This window comes from Molothrus ater, chromosome 22, assembly GCF_012460135.2.
Source record: "Molothrus ater isolate BHLD 08-10-18 breed brown headed cowbird chromosome 22, BPBGC_Mater_1.1, whole genome shotgun sequence".
In the NCBI taxonomy this organism is placed as follows: Eukaryota; Metazoa; Chordata; class Aves; order Passeriformes; family Icteridae; genus Molothrus; species Molothrus ater.
The window spans coordinates 6,988,288-7,005,860 of NC_050499.2; the positions used below are offsets into that span (position 1 = coordinate 6,988,288).

Below are 17,573 nucleotides of genomic sequence, written 5' to 3' on the forward strand. Positions count from 1 at the left end.
GAAACCCAAATTGCAGGCAATTACCTTGGCCCAGTTTCCTTGTCTTGAGGTGTAAAATCCCAGAATAGCACAAGAACAGGGACATTGCTCCGCAGGCCTGCCCTGCTTCTCCCCAGCTCCATCCTCCTCCTCCTCCTGGGGCAGAGGGGCAGGGCTGGGGGCTTTGCAGGGCTTGGTGCCTGCCCAGGGCTCTCCTCTGGGCTCTGGAGGAGCACGGGGCTCTGTTCCTGTCAGGGCAGGAATTTGGGGGGTGACAGCTCCTGGAAAAGCTGGGGGGGAAGAGGAGGCAAAGAGCAGCACTCTGGTGGGAGTGGAATTCTCCAGAGGGGGAAAATTGCAGCTCTGGAGGCACCCAGGGAAGTCTGATCCTGGGATGGTCCCCTTGGCCCACACAGGGCGGTGGATGGGAAGTGTGACACAGCTCACCTGAATTGTTGAATCATCCCTGCACGGATCCTGAGCACACCCAGAGGGGAAGATCCCTGCCCTCCTCACTCCCTGCAGGCACCAGAGGGTGGTGGATCCCTGTCACCATGTCACCCTGCAGCTTGCTGGCAGGGGCTGGGCTGTGGGACAATGTTCTGCTCACCAGGGGCTGAACTTGTGATCCCTCAGGTGTCTCACTGTGGCTTTTCTGCACTTTTCCTGCTGGGACCTGCATTCCTTGATCCATCTCAGGGTCACAAAATGAAACACCACCTCTCTGCCTCCTGTTCTTAACCAAAGAAAGGCATGTCAGAGGCTGTGGCTCTCTCCAAGCCCTGGGAAGGGTCTTCTCACCTGTCCAAGTGGGGATCAAGGGGCTCTGCTGGGGTTCTGCAGAGCAAAGATTCCAAGGGTTTGGGGGCTCCAGGGGCTGGGCTGGTGGGAGGCTGGGGAGCCATGAGCAGGTTCTGCAGGGCTGGGTCTCACCTGAGCTCCAGGGAGGGCTTTGACTCAGTTTCACCCCCCCAGGTGGGGGTTCACCAGCGCTGAGCATCCCCCAGTGATTTGTATCCCACCAGGAAAACCCTGCTGCAGAGCCTGGCCTTTGCTTCCACTGCTCCTTGGGCAGGGCCAGGGACACTCTGGACCTTCCTCCTGAGGAGGAGGAGGGAAGCAGGAGCCCTGCCTTGTGTGCACAGCAGGGATTGTGCTGTTTGCTTCCCAGGCTTTATCCCAGCAGGCATGGGAGAAGCCCCAGCAGGGCCATCCTTGCAGGCAGATTCTCTGTAGGATGAAGCACTGGTTATTGCACAGGGCTGGTACAGGGGTGGACTTCTACAAAAGCAGCTTAGTGCAGCCCAGTGTGAGCCCTGAAACCCCACATTTTAACCCGAACGCCTTCTCTTCTTCTCTCCCTCGGTGTCTGAAGCCAGCACCAGCCCTGCCTCGGGCCTGGGCACTGCTGCCATCATTGGCATCCTCGTGGTGGTGTTCGTGGCGCTGCTGGTGGCCGTGGATGTCACCTGCTACTTCCTGAACAAGTGTGGGCTGCTCATGTGCATCGCCGTCAACCTGTGCGGCAAATCCGGCCCGGGGGCCAAGGGCAAGGACATGGAGGAGGGCAAGGCGGCCTTCTCGTGAGTACTGACCCCAAAACACCCCCTCCGTGCCCCAAAACACCCCTCTGTGCCCCCAGAACCCCCTCTGTGCCCCAGCGGCAGCAAAGGAGCTGCCTCAGGGAGGGGGCTGGCAGGAAGGTGGGTTTGGAGCTGCTCCTCTGGGGTTTTGTCTCGTTCCTGTTGGTAGCCATCAAATAGGTTTCCTCAGTGCTGGACACCCCAGTGCTGGACATCCCAGTGCTGGACATTCCAGTACTGGACATCCCAGTCATCCCAGTACTGGACATCCCAGTTCTGAACATCCCAGTACTGGACATCCCAGTCATCCCAGTGACCCTAGTGCTGGACATCCCAGAGCTGGACATGCCAGTACTGGACATCCCAGTCATCCCAGTGCTGGACACCCCAGTGCTGGACATCCCAGTTCTGAACATCCCAGTGCTGGACATCCCAGTCATCCCAGTGCTGGACACCTCAGTGCTGGACATCCCAGACATTCCAGTCATCCCAGTGCTGGACACCCCAGTGCTGGACATCCCAGTTTTGAACATCCCAGTGCTGGACATCCCAGTCATCCCAGTTCTGGACATCCCAGTTCTGAACATCCCAGTTCTGGACACCCCAGTCATCCCCGTGCTGGACATCCCAGTCATCCCAGTGCTGGACACCCCCGGAGCTCCGTGCTGGGTGCCTGGAAGGAGCAGTGACCCCGGGAGCGCTCGGGCCCGTGTCCGTGTGTCTGGCTGTGGCCGTGTCCGTGCCTGGCTGTCCCTTCAGGAGCAGCCATCACTCCCTTTGCTGTTCCCTCGTTGCAGGAAGGATGAGTCCAAGGAGCCCATCGTGGAGGTGCGCACGGAGGAGGAGAGGACCCCCAACCACGACGGGGGGAAGCACACGGAGCCCAACGAGACCACCCCGCTGACAGAGCCAGAGTATGTGGCCTTAGGCAGCCCTAGCACAGGGGCACTGCATTGCCCTCAGCTGCCCCAGCCCCTCAGGAACAGCAGTTAGGGCAGCAAGAGAGGAAGAAAGGTAAAATCTCCACGTGCCAGTGAGGAAGTGCCTCCTGCCAAGCTGCAGTGGTTGCTGTTCCCAGCACTGGAAGGGAAGTGGAAGGAAGCAGTGTTTGCTGAAGGGCTCTGTCCCGTGTGGAGATCCAGCACTGTCCAGGATCTGCAAAGGATCCAGAGCAAAACCAGCCCCAGCAGTGCTGGGTGAGAGCCTGAACCCGTGGGGAGAGATCCTCCCCAGGAGCTGGGCGCTGAATGTGGAGTCACAGCAACACTGAGCATTCTGAGAGAGAGCTGGGAGCTGAGTCTGCATTTATGTGTGAGGAAGGAGTTTGGGTTTGAGGGGGGCTTAGACAAACCTGCAGCTGCAGGACAGGACGAGGTGAGGGGCTGGACCCAGGGTCCCATGTTGTGTTGTGTTGGTGGCACAGGGCTGCAGGCTCAGGGGGGTGGCAGAGCTGCCTGGAGAGCTCAGGACCACCAGGCTGAGAGGAGTTTTAGGTGAGGAGAGTCTCTGCAAGCTGACAGGATCCCATTTGCCTGAGCCCGAGCACTCCACATGAACAAACCATCCCTGCAGGTCACATCCTCTTGGCTTTTTTCTCTTCCTGATGATCCTGAGCCATCCCAGCCTCGCTCCCTTTGCATGTCTGACCTCTGCACATCTCTGCTCCCGAGTCCCCCTCCATGTCACATGTGTGTGCTGTCCTCTCTCCCTCTCTGCCCTCTCTGCGCCCTCTCCCTGCTGTCGTTTCGGGCCTTCATTGTCTCTCTCTCTCTCTCTTTCTCTCTCCCTCTCTCTCTCTCTTGTCCCCGTGTCCCCCTCACAGGCACCCCGCCGACACCGCGGCCACCGTGGAGGACATGCTGCCTTCTGTCACCACGGGCACCACTAACTCTGACACTATCACTGAAACCTTTGCCACTGCCCAGAACAGCCCCACCAGCGAGAGCACCACGCTGACCTCCAGCGCTGCCCCGCCGCCCGCAGGGGCTCCCGACGGGGCCGCGGCTCCCAGCCAGGCCACCCCGGCCAAGGGCACGGCCGCCACCTCGGCAGTGTCACCAACACCCTCCTCCGCCCCCAAAGTGGCCCCTCTGGTCGATCTCAGCGACACCCCCAGCTCTGCTCCGGCCACCAATAATTTATCTTCAGGTGTGCTGCCGGGGCAGGCCGTGCTCAGCCCCAGCGCCGCCGATGCCGCCCCAGCCGGGAGCAAGGCAGGCGCCCCCAGCCCCGCCAGCCTCACGAGCCCTGCAGCTCCCAACGAGGCCAAGCAGGAGGTGGCCAAGAGCCCCGAGAAGGAGCCCGTGCAGCCCAGCACGGTGAAGAGCCCGGCAGAGACCCCCAAGAACCCGAGCAACACGAAGAGCGAGGCTGCCGCGGGCAGCGCCGCCAACCCCTCGCAGAACGAGGACTTTAAAATGGACGAAGGGACCTTCAAGCCACCAGACATTGACCTTGCCAAGGATGTTTTTGCAGCTCTTGGCACTGCTTCTCCTCCTGCTGCCAACGGGGCTGGTGGGCAAGCCCCTGAGGCTGCTGCTGCCGCTGCAGACAGCTCTGCCCCCGCAAAGACCGAGTACGGCCGCCTTTACTCTTGTGTTGGTTGTGTGCTGTGTCCCTCGTGCCCTGGTGCTCGTGCTGTGTCCTCTGTTGGGTGTTCTCTTGACTAATCTCACTGTTCCCTTAGCCAACTAACTCACCTGAGAGGCCACGGGGCTTGGCTTGGAAGGTGCCAGGAGGAGAGCAGGAGAGGCTGTGCCAGGGAGGCAGGGACAGGGAGCTGGGAATTGATCAGAGATAAATTGTTGTTCCTCAGGCTCTTGGGCAGCTTTGTCTGTCCTGGGTTATTGTTTCGTAAGGAAGAGCAGGAATAGTTCAGTTTGGTGTAAAGAGCTCTCCTCAGAGTGCTGATGTTCTGCAGGTCAATGATCCCATCTCCTGCAGGTCAGAGGAGCCTCAGGGCTCACTCAGGGTCAGGCTGGGCAGCAGGCAGTGCCCTGGGCAGGGCTGACAGCACTGGAGGCTCTGGAGCTGTCCCCAGGCTGGGGCAGTGTGAGCCTGGCCGAGATGGGGAGCACCCTGAGCTGGGCAGGAGAGAGAGAGCAGCACCTGGGGGCTGGGGGGTCCCAGCTGTGCTGCAGGTGTTGGGCCCTGGCTGGGCTGGCAGTTGTCACCTCTGAGGGTGGTCACCTCCCTCAGGCTTGTGAAGATGTCTGTGACAGAATTCCCGTCTTCTGTGTTCCCCTTTCTCCAGCACCCCAGGGGTTTCAGGACTGGCTTCCCGTAGGAACGCAAAAAAATGGGATTGCTGCTGAATTGTCAGCAAATTCCAAATTGTTGCAGGAAATTCCAGTTTCGGAAAACACCAGTTTTGGTAAATACCAATTTCAGAAGATCTCCATTTCAGAAAATCCCAATTCCAATGAATAGCAATTTGGGGTGCTAAAGCCAAATCCTTCTGCAGCTGGGGGAGCTTTCCTTGCTGCTGAATTGCATGCCTATTTTAGTGTGAACCGTGTTTTTTGTCATAGTATTGAAATAATAAAAGCTTCAACATAGTTTGGATGTGGAAGGTATAGCGCTAGTTCAGGTTTGAGAAACAAAAATTTAAAAAACAAACATTCAGGAATTAAAATAATTTAAAAAGAGAAAGAGAACAACTCTTAGAAAGAGCAGAAGCCTTTAACTGAGAGGAGCGAGCTGACAATTTGGCTTTAGCTTGGGGTGCTAAAACCAAATCCTTCTGCAGCTGGGGGAGCTTTCCTTGCTGCTCCTTTCTGCACCCCTGCAGCTGAGCAGAGAAAGCAAAAAAATGTTAATCTAGACCTGAATGAAGCAGGATGGGGAGCTGAGCTGGGCTCTCCAGACTCCTGCATCAGGAAATGCTCTCCCAGAGGGATCTGCTCCCACCAGCCACTCTGTCCCCATGGCTAGCTCAGCCCAGCTGTGTTTCTGTGCCTCTAAAGCCTGTCCTTGTGGTGCTTCTCCCCAGGAAAATGCCAGCAGAGGACAAGGGCGCCGTGCAGGACAGGAAGAGCCCCGCGGCAGAGGTGAAGACGGTGCCCAACGAAGCCACACAAACAAAGGAGAGCGAGAGCAAAGCATGATCAGCACCAGAGGGGACGGCAGAAACCTTCACCCGAGCATTGAAATCACAACCCACACACCCATCTCATTCCTCTAGTGTCTGTTGCCTTTTTTTAAAAAAGAAAGACAAACAAACCAACAAGAAAAATGCATAAATGGGGGGAGGGAGGGAATGTCTCTTTTTTCCTTTTCTTTTTTTATTTTTTCTCTTCTTCTCTTTTTTTTTAATTTTGATTTCTGTTTTTTGCTTTCTTTGAGATTTCTAGAAAGGTTCTATTCGTTGTGCACTTGCTTTTAAAAAGTAAAACATGTTAAAAACAGGGTTAAACCCGTCACCAAATCAGGGCTCAGCTGGCCCTGTGTATATTCAAACAAGCAAACATTGCAATGCTGGTTGCAGTGTGGTTGGGAAGCTCAAAATCAAGTAGTCCTAGACACAAAAAAAACCACAAAAAAGACAAAAAAAAAGAAAAGAGACCCTGTTGTTTCCTTTGTTAGTATAGCAGAGATAACCACTGTGCCTCTGGGCACAGCTGGTGCTTAAAGAACAAAGTCCACAATTTATTTTTATACTTTTCAGTCGAGTTTGAAATATGTAAAGCTTCATAAATAAGTTATAATTTCTGTTCACCTTGTATCTGGTCAGTATGCAAAGTGTCTCGAGCTCTTTGTGACTGAATCCTGCTCGCCACGTTAGACCTTTATTTGGGGTTTATTATTATTATTATCTATTTTTTAGGAAGAATGCCAAAATTGCAGCTTTGGGGGATGTATTTCAATTTGCAGTATTCAGACTCTACATTTCTTTTCCAATTTTACGTTCAATTTTTGTTGGGTTTTTTTTTTTTGGCCAACTTTGGTTCTTTCCAGTGTTTACAATTGACAGATATTTTTTTAACTTCTGTTGTGTTGAAATGGATGTGTAAAATAGCTGCCTTTTTTTTTTCTTTTTGGTTTTGGTTTTTCAGTCAATGCAGTCCTGTAGACACTAGGGTAGCAGCATGCTTGCTTTGCAAAGGGAGACATTTTCAACCATGGATGTTTACAGTAGTTGTTTCCCCTTTTCTCTTTTCTTAATTATTGTTATTATTATATTATTGTTATTATTATTATTATTATTTCTTACTGGAGTAAGAAGAAAAGCGATGCTGGGGTTTGGTTTGGGGTTTTTTTGGGGGGTGGGGGTGTTCAAACCTCTTGGCACCAGTCAAGGGCTTTACCCAGCAATCCCCAAATCTGCTTGGGGTCAGGGAGTTGCTGGAGAAAATCCTTCTGGGCTTAAATTTAGTTTGAAGTCCCTCGCTGGACCTGGGCCTGACTGCATAAGAGAAATCTCATCTCTGCTTTTTTAGGACATTCTCCCCTTTCCTTCACAGAACCCTCCCGCAGCTCTGAGGGGCTCAGGGGAGGTTGGACAGTTTGGGCTGGTCTGGGCTCAGGTGTGTGACCAAATCAATCCCTCCTGATCAGGGCAGAAAATTCCAGTTGCAGAAAATCCCAATTTCAGTCAATTCCAGTTTCAGCAAATTCCAGTTTCGGAAAATACCAATTTCAGAAAATACCAGTTTTGGTAAATACCAATTTCAGAAGATCTCTCTTTCAGAAAATCCCAATTTCAGTAAACACCAATTTCAGTACATAACAATTTCAGAAAATCCCAATTTCGGTAAACACCAATTTCAGAAAATTCCAATTTCAGTAAACACCAATTTCAGAAAATCCCAATTTCAGAAAATTCCAATTTCAGAAAATCCCCATTTCAGTCAATTCCAATTTCAGTAAATACCATGTCCTCTGACCCTAAAGCTAAAACCCAAAAGATCTTTTCCCCACAGGTGCTGGGCAGAGCCCAGGCCCTTCTGCAGGTCCAGCGCCAGCAGGACCCACCCTGGAATCAGGAGCAGGGGCTGGAATTCTGTGCCAGGGCCATCCCTGGGCAAGGGCTGAGGCAGCACCTTAAAAATTAAATTATGGATGGGGGAGCTGATCAATGGGATTTATTATCAGGAATCGTGGAGCAACACTGAGATTTGGGGTGGGAGTGCTGGTCAATGGGATTTATTATCAGGAATTGTGGAGCAACACTGAGATTTGGGGGTGAAAAGGAGCTTTGAGCAGAAGGAAGGCAGAGGAGTGTAGGGAGAGACCAGCCCATTGTATAGAGATGTTCCTCCTGTTGGGGTTTTGGGTATTATTTCCTTTTTTTTTTTAATTTTTATTTTATGTTATTTTCCCTTTTATTTTCTTTTTTTTTTTTTTAATTCTACTTTAGATCTGCAAGCTTGTGCACTGTGGGTGCGTGACTATTTTAGTGTGAACCGTGTTTTTTGTCATAGTATTGAAATAATAAAAGCTTCAACATAGTTTGGATGTGGAAGGTGTAGCGCTAGTTCAGATTTGAGAAACAAAAATGAGAAATAAATATTCAGGAATTAATTTAAAACAAAAAGAGAAAGAGAACAACTCTTAGAAAGAGCAGAAGCCTTTAACTGAGAGGAGCGAGCTGAGGAGGGGTGTGGAGGCTGTGTCTGTGTGTTCCTTGGGAATATTCCCTCTGTTCCAGTGCATCCCAGCATTCCAGCTGTGAGGGGCAGTGCTCTGTCCATTCCAGCTGTGAGGATCCATTCCAGCTGTGAGGGGCAGTGCTCTGTCCTGTGCTCACTGTGGGGTTTTTGGTTTTGTTTTGTTCAGCTCCTGGGACCCCAGGGAGGGCTCTGGGGGTGCAGCTGAGGCTGCCCCGCCTGTCCTGGCAGATTTTGGGCAGGATGGAGCCTTTTCCCCAAAGAAATGAATCTATACCACAGCTGGGCAGCAGCAGTGCCTCCATCCCTGTGGGTGAGCACAGTTTGTCCCTTTTTGTGCCCAATTCTGGCTGCTTTTGTCACCTGTATGTGCTGAGCAGCTGGGAGGAACCACAGCCCCATCCCAAAACCCTGCCCAGGGATCTCCACCAGCACCTGCCAGGTGGGCACTGCGGGAGCTGCCCCACCTGGGTTGGCATTTTTGTCCCAAAAGGGGACGAGCTCAGAGCCCAGCCCAGCACCTGGTGACAGCCTGAGGGTGGCACTGGCTGGGCTGGATGATCCCTCCATCCCAAAGCTCTGGTTTGGGCAGGATGGAGTGAGCTCAGGAGGGAGCAGCTCCTTCCAGTGACCCCTCCCCACTGCCACGGCTGCTCTGGGCCTGGTGGCACTGCTGTGGCTCTGTGTGTCCATCCCCAGGGTTGGTGGCACTGCTGTGGCTCTGTGTGTCCATCCTGGGCTTGGTGGCACTGCTGTGGCTCTGTGTGTCCATCCCCAGGGTTGGTGGCACTGCCATGGCTGTTCCAGGGTTGGTGGCACTGCCGTGGCTGCTCCATATGTCCATCCCCAGGGTTGGTGGCACTGCCCCCTGCCTGTCCCCAGTGTCACAGGAGCGGTGCCATCTCTCTCGTGCTGCACCATTCGTACAGGTGACAATAGTGCATCCCGCCCGTCAGCTTCCAGAGTGGCGTTTTCTTTTCACACTTTTCTATGGAGCCTTCAAACCCCACGTCTTTCACCACCAGGCTGTTTTGATAGTTGTTCTCAGCCCCTCCATGGCCATCCTTCCCCAGCATTCCCTACTTTTGGGGGCCTTCTATCTTGTTAAAAAAAGAAAAAAACAAAAAATCTTTTTACCGAGTGAAACATCGACTCCACCTTTATCCCCATTCTCACTGGTGTAAATACTGATACTAACTGAGGATTTTGACTTTGCATTCTGTCAGAATACTGTGTTCAAATAAAAACTACAAAAAAAAAAAAAAAAAAAGCTGATGCCTGCAGTCTGCCCTTCTTTGGTCGTGCTCCTCGTCCCACCTGAGTGGCACCAAAAGCACTTGAGCACTTGCAAGTTTGTTTCTTTGTCCCTCCACATTTATTTACTTCTTTCCTGGAGATAGCAAACACAAAAATGCAGTTTCACAGCTACTGGGAAGCTCCCAAAAAGGCACTTTTGTGTTGCCTGGCTGTGGAAAGTGTGACCGAGTGTTGGATGTGAGAGGTGACCTCTGCCCAGCCTGAACTTAATGAGGTTTGAGTTAATTAATTCATTCAATTAATTCATTTTAAAGTCTTGATTTTTTTTTTTAATCCTAGATAAAAATTGACCAAATGCCCAACTTTAATTTTTTTTTACTCTGGGGATTATGGGGAGAGGAGGGTTGTCTCACCTTCACCAATTCAGGCAAACCAGAGTTGATTCTCACACAGAAGTTCCCATTTAGCTGAAAAAGAGCTTTTTAAGTCACTCCCTGACCATTTGATGTAAAAACCACCAAATCTGCCAAGTGGGGAAGCACCAGTTGGCCCAAGTCCTGGTTGGGGTTGGAGGGGGAGGTTGGGGTTGCCCTTGGAGATTTGGGGTTGTCCTTTCTGGGTTCAGAGCCCCCTCAATCCCCCCCGGTCCCTGTGCGTCGTGGGACCTGTGCCCTGCCTTTCCTGGCTCCCTGCTGCACCCTTTGAGCCTGGAGGAGCTCAGGGCTTCCTCCCTCTTCTCCCAGAGAACAGAAAAGGGATTTTCCTGCTCCTGGAGCTGGGGCTGTGCTCAGTGGCAAAATCACTGAGAGATCCTTTATGAGACCTTTGTGTTTCTTTGGCCGTTTTCTCAACCCTCAGACCTTTTAATTTCCATTTAATTTTAATTTTCCCTCGTCTCTCCCTCTGTTAAGGCCATGGCACCTGAGTGGCAGTGTCACCTTGGCTGAGTGTGGCTCCTTTTCCCCTGGGCTGAATTTGGGGTAAGTCTGAGTGGGGCTGGGGGCTGGAGGGAGATTTTTGTGCTCTTTCTTTCATCCCTTCTAGAAATCATCATTATCTGGCCTTTTATCAGATAGCAGTATGTAAATATCATGCATGAGCTTCAGAGCATAATTTAAGGGCTTTTTGAAGTACTCAGAGACTAAAGGTGCCTCTCCCTGTTCACATTAACTGGCCTGTGTGTTATTCCCCAGCTTTTGTGGGATAACAAATAAACCCAAAATTCCTGAGCATCCCACTGCCCCAGCTATGGCCTCGTGGGTATTTTTAACTGGACACTGGGCTGGGAACAGCTTCATTAGAGAAGAAAAAAACATTTTGGGATGGAGGGTGGTGTGGGCAGAGCTGGTGGCAGTGAGGGGAGGGACAGGAAATGTTTGGGTTTGGGACATGAGGGGTAAAGGGATGTGCTGGCTGTTCCTACGAGGAAAAGGGGTATCCTTTTTGTTCCTACAAGGAAAAGGGATATCCTGGCTGTTCCTACAAGGAAAAGGGATGTCCTGGCCGTTCCTACAAGGAAAAGGGGTATCCTTTTTGTTCCTACAAGGAAAAGGGATGTGCTGGCTGTTCCTACAAGGAAAAGGGATATGCTGCCTATTCCTACAGCCAAGGGGTGGATGGGATGGGGGTCTCTGGCTGCCTGCGGAGCTCAGCACCTCTCTGGCACCTCAGGATTCCATCTCCAGCTGATGAGGATGGATGGGGAAGTGGGCAATGGATGGGCAATGGATGCGGCTGGGCTGGCGGCTCCCGGAGCCGCAGCAGCCTCAGGGTGAGCTGTCCCTGTCCCTGTGCGGAATGTGCGATCCCGGGCTGGGTGTGTACCGGGAATGGCCATCCCGGGCTGAGCCTGTGCCGGGAATGTACCGGGAATGGCCATCCCGGGCTGGGTTTGTACCAGGAATGGCCATCCCGGGCTCGGGCTCCGCGGTGCTCGGGCTCCCTGCGGTGGCCGACTGCTTCCATCGCAGAGAGCCGGGAAGCCTTTCAGGAGATCACAACAGGAAAATAGCCCGAGTCTGGCATAAAAATCGGGACGAGCCTCAGGCTGGACATCGGCAGGAATTGCTCCATGGAAAGGTTGAACCATGGGCAGGGGCTGCCCGAGGGTTTTGAGGTGCCCCCTTTCCTTTCCTTTCCCTTCCCTTCCCTTCCCTTCCCTTCCCTTCCCTTCCTCATTTTTTCTCCACCAGAGAACCCCAGCCCCAGCAAAGCTCAGTTTTGTTCATGGTGGAGGAAGATCTGCTTTGCTTTCACCCCACCAACACCCACTCCTTCAGCCCTGCAGGATCCTGCCTGCCCTGGGGAAGCTCCAGGAGCAGAACCAGCCCTTCCTGCCCTTGGTTCTGCCCATCAGGGGCTGGTGCTGCTGCCCAGGGTGCCCTGCCCACCCCTGCCCATCCATCCTTGATCCCCTGCCCATCCGTCCCATCCCTGTCCATCCCTGCCCATCCGTCCCATCCCTGTCCACCCCTGCCCACCTCCCCGTGCTCAGGGTGCAGGGCAGGGTGCAGGGACACAAAGCCCCGATCCCATTGCCATGGAGATGCTCACTCAAGCCGAGTTCAAAGGAAATTGTTCCAGCTAAAGTGACGAGGCTGGCAGGAGAGGCTGGCTGGCAGCTGAAAGGGGCCAGCTCCTGGTGAAAGGAGGTGGGGTCAGAAAGGGGCCCTGCGCCAAAGAGCAGCTCCAGAGAGCCCTGGAGAGCTCCCTTGGAACAGAGCCTCCCCCAGCAGCACAGGAGGCCAGGCAGCATCCCCAGAACACCCCTGCAAGGCTGCAGAGAGGGCAGGACAGAGAGAAGGACAGAGAGAGGGCCTGGACAGAGAGAGGGGCAGGACAGAATGCAGGACAGAGAATGCAGGACAGGGAATGCAGGACAGGGAAAAGGGCAGGACAGAGGAGGGCTGGACAGAAAGGCAGGACAGACAGAAGAGCTGGACAGAGATGAGCAGGACAGAGCAGGGCAGTACAGAATTCAGGACAGACAGAAGGGCAGGACAGAGAGAAGGACAGGACAGAGAATGCAGGACAGGACAGAGAGAAGGACAGAGAAGAGATGGACAGGGAGAAGGGCAGGACAGAGAATGAAGGACAAAAAAGAGATTTGATAGGGTTTTTTTAGGGTCCTTTCCAGCATGACAGGCTGGGGGCAGCTCGAGGGGCACTGTGGGGGCTTGAGGGTGGCAGAGGCTGGGAGCTGAGGGAGGAGCAGGGAGAGGGCACAGTGGGTGACACACAGAGATGCTGAGGGCGGCAGGGGCAGCTGGAGGGTGACACCGAGAAGCTGGGGGCTGAGGAGCAAAGGAGAGGGAGTAAGGGTGACAGACAGGAGCTGAGGGGCAGCTGAGAGGGGGTTTGAGGGGCATAGGGGGGGCTTGAGGGCGACAGACAGAGCCTGAGGGCTGGGGGGCAAAAGGAAAAGGGCTGGCGTAGGTGTTTGGGGGTCTGTGGCCCGCAGTGGCCAGCTGCCATCACCTGGCACTGACGTGTTTGATGAAAATCCTTTCGCTGGGATTTTTCACCTGAGAAGCCTCAGAACAGAAATGGAACCAATAACGATCTGCTGGCTGAGGAGTGTGGGCTGGAGATGGTTTAGCAACAGGGGCATCTTGGATTGGTCTCCTGTGCAGTTTCTACTCGATGACCAATCATAGTCCAGCTGTGTCGGGGCTGTGAGCAGTCCCAGGTTTTTATTATTCATTCCTTTCCAGCTTTCTGATGTCTCCTTGCTCTTTTAGTATAGTTCTAATATCTAAATTTCTATTAATATAATAGAGATCATAAAATAATAAATCAGCCTGCTGAAAGAGGGGGTCAAGATTCTCATCTCTTCCCTTGTCCTGTGGACCCTCAAACACCACCACAATCACCGGCTTGAGCTGGTCTGGGCAGCATCAAACACAATTATTTTTCTATTTTAAAGCTTTTTATTTTTAAGGTATTTTTAATTTAATTTTTATTTTAAATTTAAAAAATAAATTAAAAATAAATGAAAATCAAAATAAAAGCCGTAAAATGCTGTAAAGTACCATAAAAGTTCCATAAAGGGTAGTGCTGCTAAAAAAAAAAAAAAAAAAAAAAAAAAAAAAAAAAAGCTTTAAAAATAGAAAAATTTAAAATAAAAATAAAATTAAAAAATAAAATTTAAAAATAGGAAAAATTAAAAATAAAAATTAAATTAAAAAATTAAATTAAAAAAATAAAATTAATTAATAATAAATGAAAAACAAAATAAAAGCCGTAAAATGCTGTAAAGTACTGTAAAAGGTCCATAAAGGGTAGTGCTGTAAAGCGTGACTGTTGTAAAAGGTGCCTTAAAAAAAAAAAAAAAAGCTTCAAAAATAGAAAAATTTAAAATAAAAATATTAAAAATAAAATAAAAAGCTTTAAAAATAGGAAAAATTAAAAATAAAAACTAAATAAAAAATAAAATTAAAAAAATAAAATTAATTAAAAATAAATGAAAAACAAAATAAAAGACGTAAAGTGCTGTAAAGTGCCGTAAAAGTTCCATAAAAGGAAGTGCCGTAAAGTGCAATTGCCGTAAACTGCCGTAAAGCGCGACTGTCGCAAAAGGTGCCGTAAAGCGCGACTGTCGCAAAAGGCGCCGTAAAGCAGAACTGTCGCAAAAGGTGCCGTAAAGCGCGACTGTCGTAAAAGGTGCCGTAAAGCGCGACTGCCGTAAAGCGCGACTGTCGTAAAAGGTGCCGTAAAGCAGAACTGTCGCAAAAGGTGCCGTAAAGCGCGACTGTCGTAAAAGGTGCCGTAAAGCAGAACTGTCGCAAAAGGTGCCGTAAAGCGCGACTGCCGTAAAGCGCGACTGTCGTAAAAGGTGCCGTAAAGCGCGACTGCCGTAAAGCGCGACTGTCGTAAAAGGTGCCGTAAAGCGCGACTGTCGCAAAAGGCGCCGTAAAGCGCGACTGTCGCAAAAGGTGTCGTAAAGCAGAACTGTCGCAAAAGGCGCCGTAAAGCAAGACTGTCTTGAATCACGACTGTCACAAAAGGTGCCGTAAAGCGCGACTGTCGTAAAATTGCTGTAAATGACTGTCGTAAAAGGGAGTGCCGTTCAGGACACAGGTGTTTAAAGCACTTTAATGGGTGCCCGCCGCCCTGCTCGCCCCGCCCCCCGCCCTCGCGGCCCCGCCCCCCGCCCCTCCCACCGGCCCCGCCTTTGCCATCCCGTTGGTCCCCGCTTTCCCGGCTACCGCGGCCCCGCCCCCCGCGGTTTCGCCATCCTCGCGGCCCCGCCCCTCAATTCCGCCTCTCCGAGCCCGCCCACCGGCACCACCGCGGCCCCCCCCCCCCCCCGATCCCGCCGCTTTCCCCCCGCTACCCGCGAGTGCGGCCGCTCCTGCCGCCCCCCCCCGCCCCCTTTGCCGACCCAGCGGGGCCGGTGCTGGCCCAAGTCCCGTCGCTGCTGCTGCGTCTTTGCCGTTCCCCGCGGCTCCGGGATCTGCGGTGCCGAGCTCGCCTGGCGCGGCCGCGCTGCGTCCCCAGCGCCCCCTGTGCGCGCTGCCGCGGGCAGCCCTGTTCCCCCCCCCCCCCCCCCCCCCGCGCCGTTCAAGCACACGCAGCGCACCCCGAGCTGCCCACGGGCCCCGCGGCAGCGCACACGCCCGTGTTTAATCCCGTCCCTGCCGGCGTTCCGGCGCAATCCCCCGGTCCCGGCACGGCACCGCCGGCGCTGGGACCGGGGCGCCCCGGCCCGCCCGGCCGCCCCGTGCCGGCGCCGCTCCTGCCCGCCGGGCCGGCAGCCAGCCCGGCTCCCAGCGGCCGCACGCCGCGCTCCAGCCGCCCGCCCAGCGCACCGCCCGGCACGGGGCCCCCGCGGCAGCCTCCCGCCGCCTCCCGCCACCCCGGGATCATCTCCCGCTGACGAGGCCGCCCCGCCGCCGCCCGTGGCCGCCTTCCCGCTCCTGCTGCCGCCGCTCGGCACCGCGGCGCCGGCCCGAGCCGTGCCGTGCCCCGCCGCAGCCTCCCGCTTCCGAGCTGCTGGATGGCGCGGCTCCGCCGCCTCCTGCAGCCACGGACATCTCGTGGTTCCCGGCCGCGGCCGCAGCCCCGTGTCCCGTTCCCGCAGCTCCGCCGCCTCCGCACCCCCCCCATGGCTGCCCGCGCCGCCCACGCATGCGCAATTGCTCCAACCCCGCCCCAGCGAGAGCGCCCCGCGCCCTCACCCGAGCACTGAAATCGCAGCCCACGCACCCATCTCATCCCTCAGTGTCTGCTGCCTTTTTTAAACAAGAAAGACACACAAACCAACCAGAAAAATGCATAAATGGGGGGGAGGGAATGTCTCTTTTTTCCTTTTCTTTTTTATTTTTTTCTCTTCTTCTCTTTTTTTTTTTAAATTTTGATTTCTGTTTTTTGCTTTCTTTGAGATTTCTAGAAAGGTTCTATTCGTTGTGCACTTGCTTTTAAAAAGTAAAGCATGTTAAAAACAGGGTTAAACCCGTCACCAAATCAGGGCTCAGCTGGCCCTGTGTATATTCAAACAAGCAAACATTGCAATGCTGGTTGCAGTGTGGTTGGGAAGCTCAAAATCAAGTAGTCCTAGACACAAAAAAACCCACAAAAAAGACAAAAAAAAAGAAAAGAGACCCTGTTGTTTCCTTTGTTAGTATAGCAGAGATAACCACTGTGCTGCTGGACACAGCTGGTGCTTAAAGAACAAAGTCCACAATTTATTTTTATACTTTTCAGTCGAGTTTGAAATATGTAAAGCTTCATAAATAAGTTATAATTTCTGTTCACCTTGTATCTGGTCAGTATGCAAAGTGTCTCGAGCTCTTTGTGACTGAATCCTGCTCACCATATTAGACCTTTATTTGGGGTTTATTATTATTATCTATTTTTTAGGAAGAATGCCAAAATTGCAGCTTTGGGGGATGTATTTCAATTTGCAGTATTCAGACTCTACATTTCTTTTCCAATTTTACGTTCAATTTTTGTTGGGGTTTTTTTTGGCCAACTTTGGTTCTTTCCAGTGTTTACAATTGACAGATATTTTTTTAACTTCTGTTGTGTTGAAATGGATGTGTAAAATAGCTGCCTTTTTTTTTTTTCTTTTTGGTTTTGGTTTTTCAGTCGATGCAGTCCTGTAGACACTAGGGTAGCAGCATGCTTGCTTTGCAAAGGGAGACATTTTCAACCATGGATGTTTACAGTAGTCGTTTCCCCTTTTCTCTTTTCTTAATTATTGTTATTATTATTATTATTATTATTATTATTATTATTATTATTATTATTATTATTATTATTATTATTATTATTATTATTATTATTTCTTACTGGAGTGAGAAGAAAAGCAATGCTGGGGTTTGGTTTGGGGTTTTTTTGGTGGGTGGGGGCATTCAAACCTCCTGATCAGGGCAGAAAATTCCAGTTGCAGAAAATCCCAATTTCAGTCAATTCCAGTTTCAGCAAATTCCAGTTTCAGAAAATACCAGTTTTGGTAAATACCAATTTCAGAAGATCTCTCTTTCAGAAAATCCCAATTTCAGTAAACACCAATTTCAGAAAATTCCAATTTCAGTAAACACCAATTTCAGTAAAGAACAATTTCAGTAAATAACAATTTCAGTAAATCCCAATTTCAGAAAATCCCAATTTCAGTAAACACCAATTTCAATAAATAACAATTTCAGAAAATCCCAATTTCAGTAAACCCCAATTTCAGAAAATTCCAATTTCAGTAGACACCAATTTCAGTAAATTCCACTTTCAGTAAATCCCAATTTCAGTAAACACCAATTTCAGAAAATTCCAATTTCAGAAAATCCCCATTTCAGTCAATTCCAATTTCAGTAAATACCATGTCCTCTGACCCTAAAGCTAAAACCCAAAAGATCTTTTCCCCACAGGTGCTGGGCAGAGCCCAGGCCCTTCTGCAGGTCCAGCGCCAGCAGGACCCACCCTGGAATCAGGAGCAGGGGCTGGAATTCTGTGCCAGGGCCATCCCTGGGCAAGGGCTGAGGCAGCACCTTAAAAATTAAATTATGGATGGGGGAGCTGATCAATGGGATTTATTATCAGGAATCGTGGAGCAACACTGAGATTTGGGGGTGAAAAGGAGCTTTGAGCAGAAGGAAGGCAGAGGAGTGTAGGGAGAGACCAGCCCATTGTATAGAGATGTTCCTCCTGT

At 51.7% G+C, this 17,573-nt stretch overlaps 1 protein-coding gene across 4 annotated transcripts in view; it reads left to right on the forward strand.

The window, feature by feature from the left end:
* Positions 1-8,018, forward strand: part of NCAM1 (neural cell adhesion molecule 1) — a 93,138-nt gene extending 85,120 nt beyond the window's left edge. For 2 of the 4 annotated variants that reach the window (XM_036397332.2, XM_036397335.2), the window contains 4 exons: positions 1,355-1,562; positions 2,360-2,476; positions 3,385-4,137; positions 5,554-8,018. In XM_036397332.2, the coding sequence (XP_036253225.1) occupies positions 1,355-1,562; positions 2,360-2,476; positions 3,385-4,137; positions 5,554-5,668 (1,193 nt within the window). In that variant the 3' untranslated portion in view covers positions 5,669-8,018. The remainder of the gene's footprint in view (positions 1-1,354; positions 1,563-2,359; positions 2,477-3,384; positions 4,138-5,553) is intronic. The other 2 variants (XM_036397340.2, XM_036397343.2) reach the window with 1 other exon arrangement.
* Positions 8,019-17,573: the final 9,555 nt, after the last annotated feature.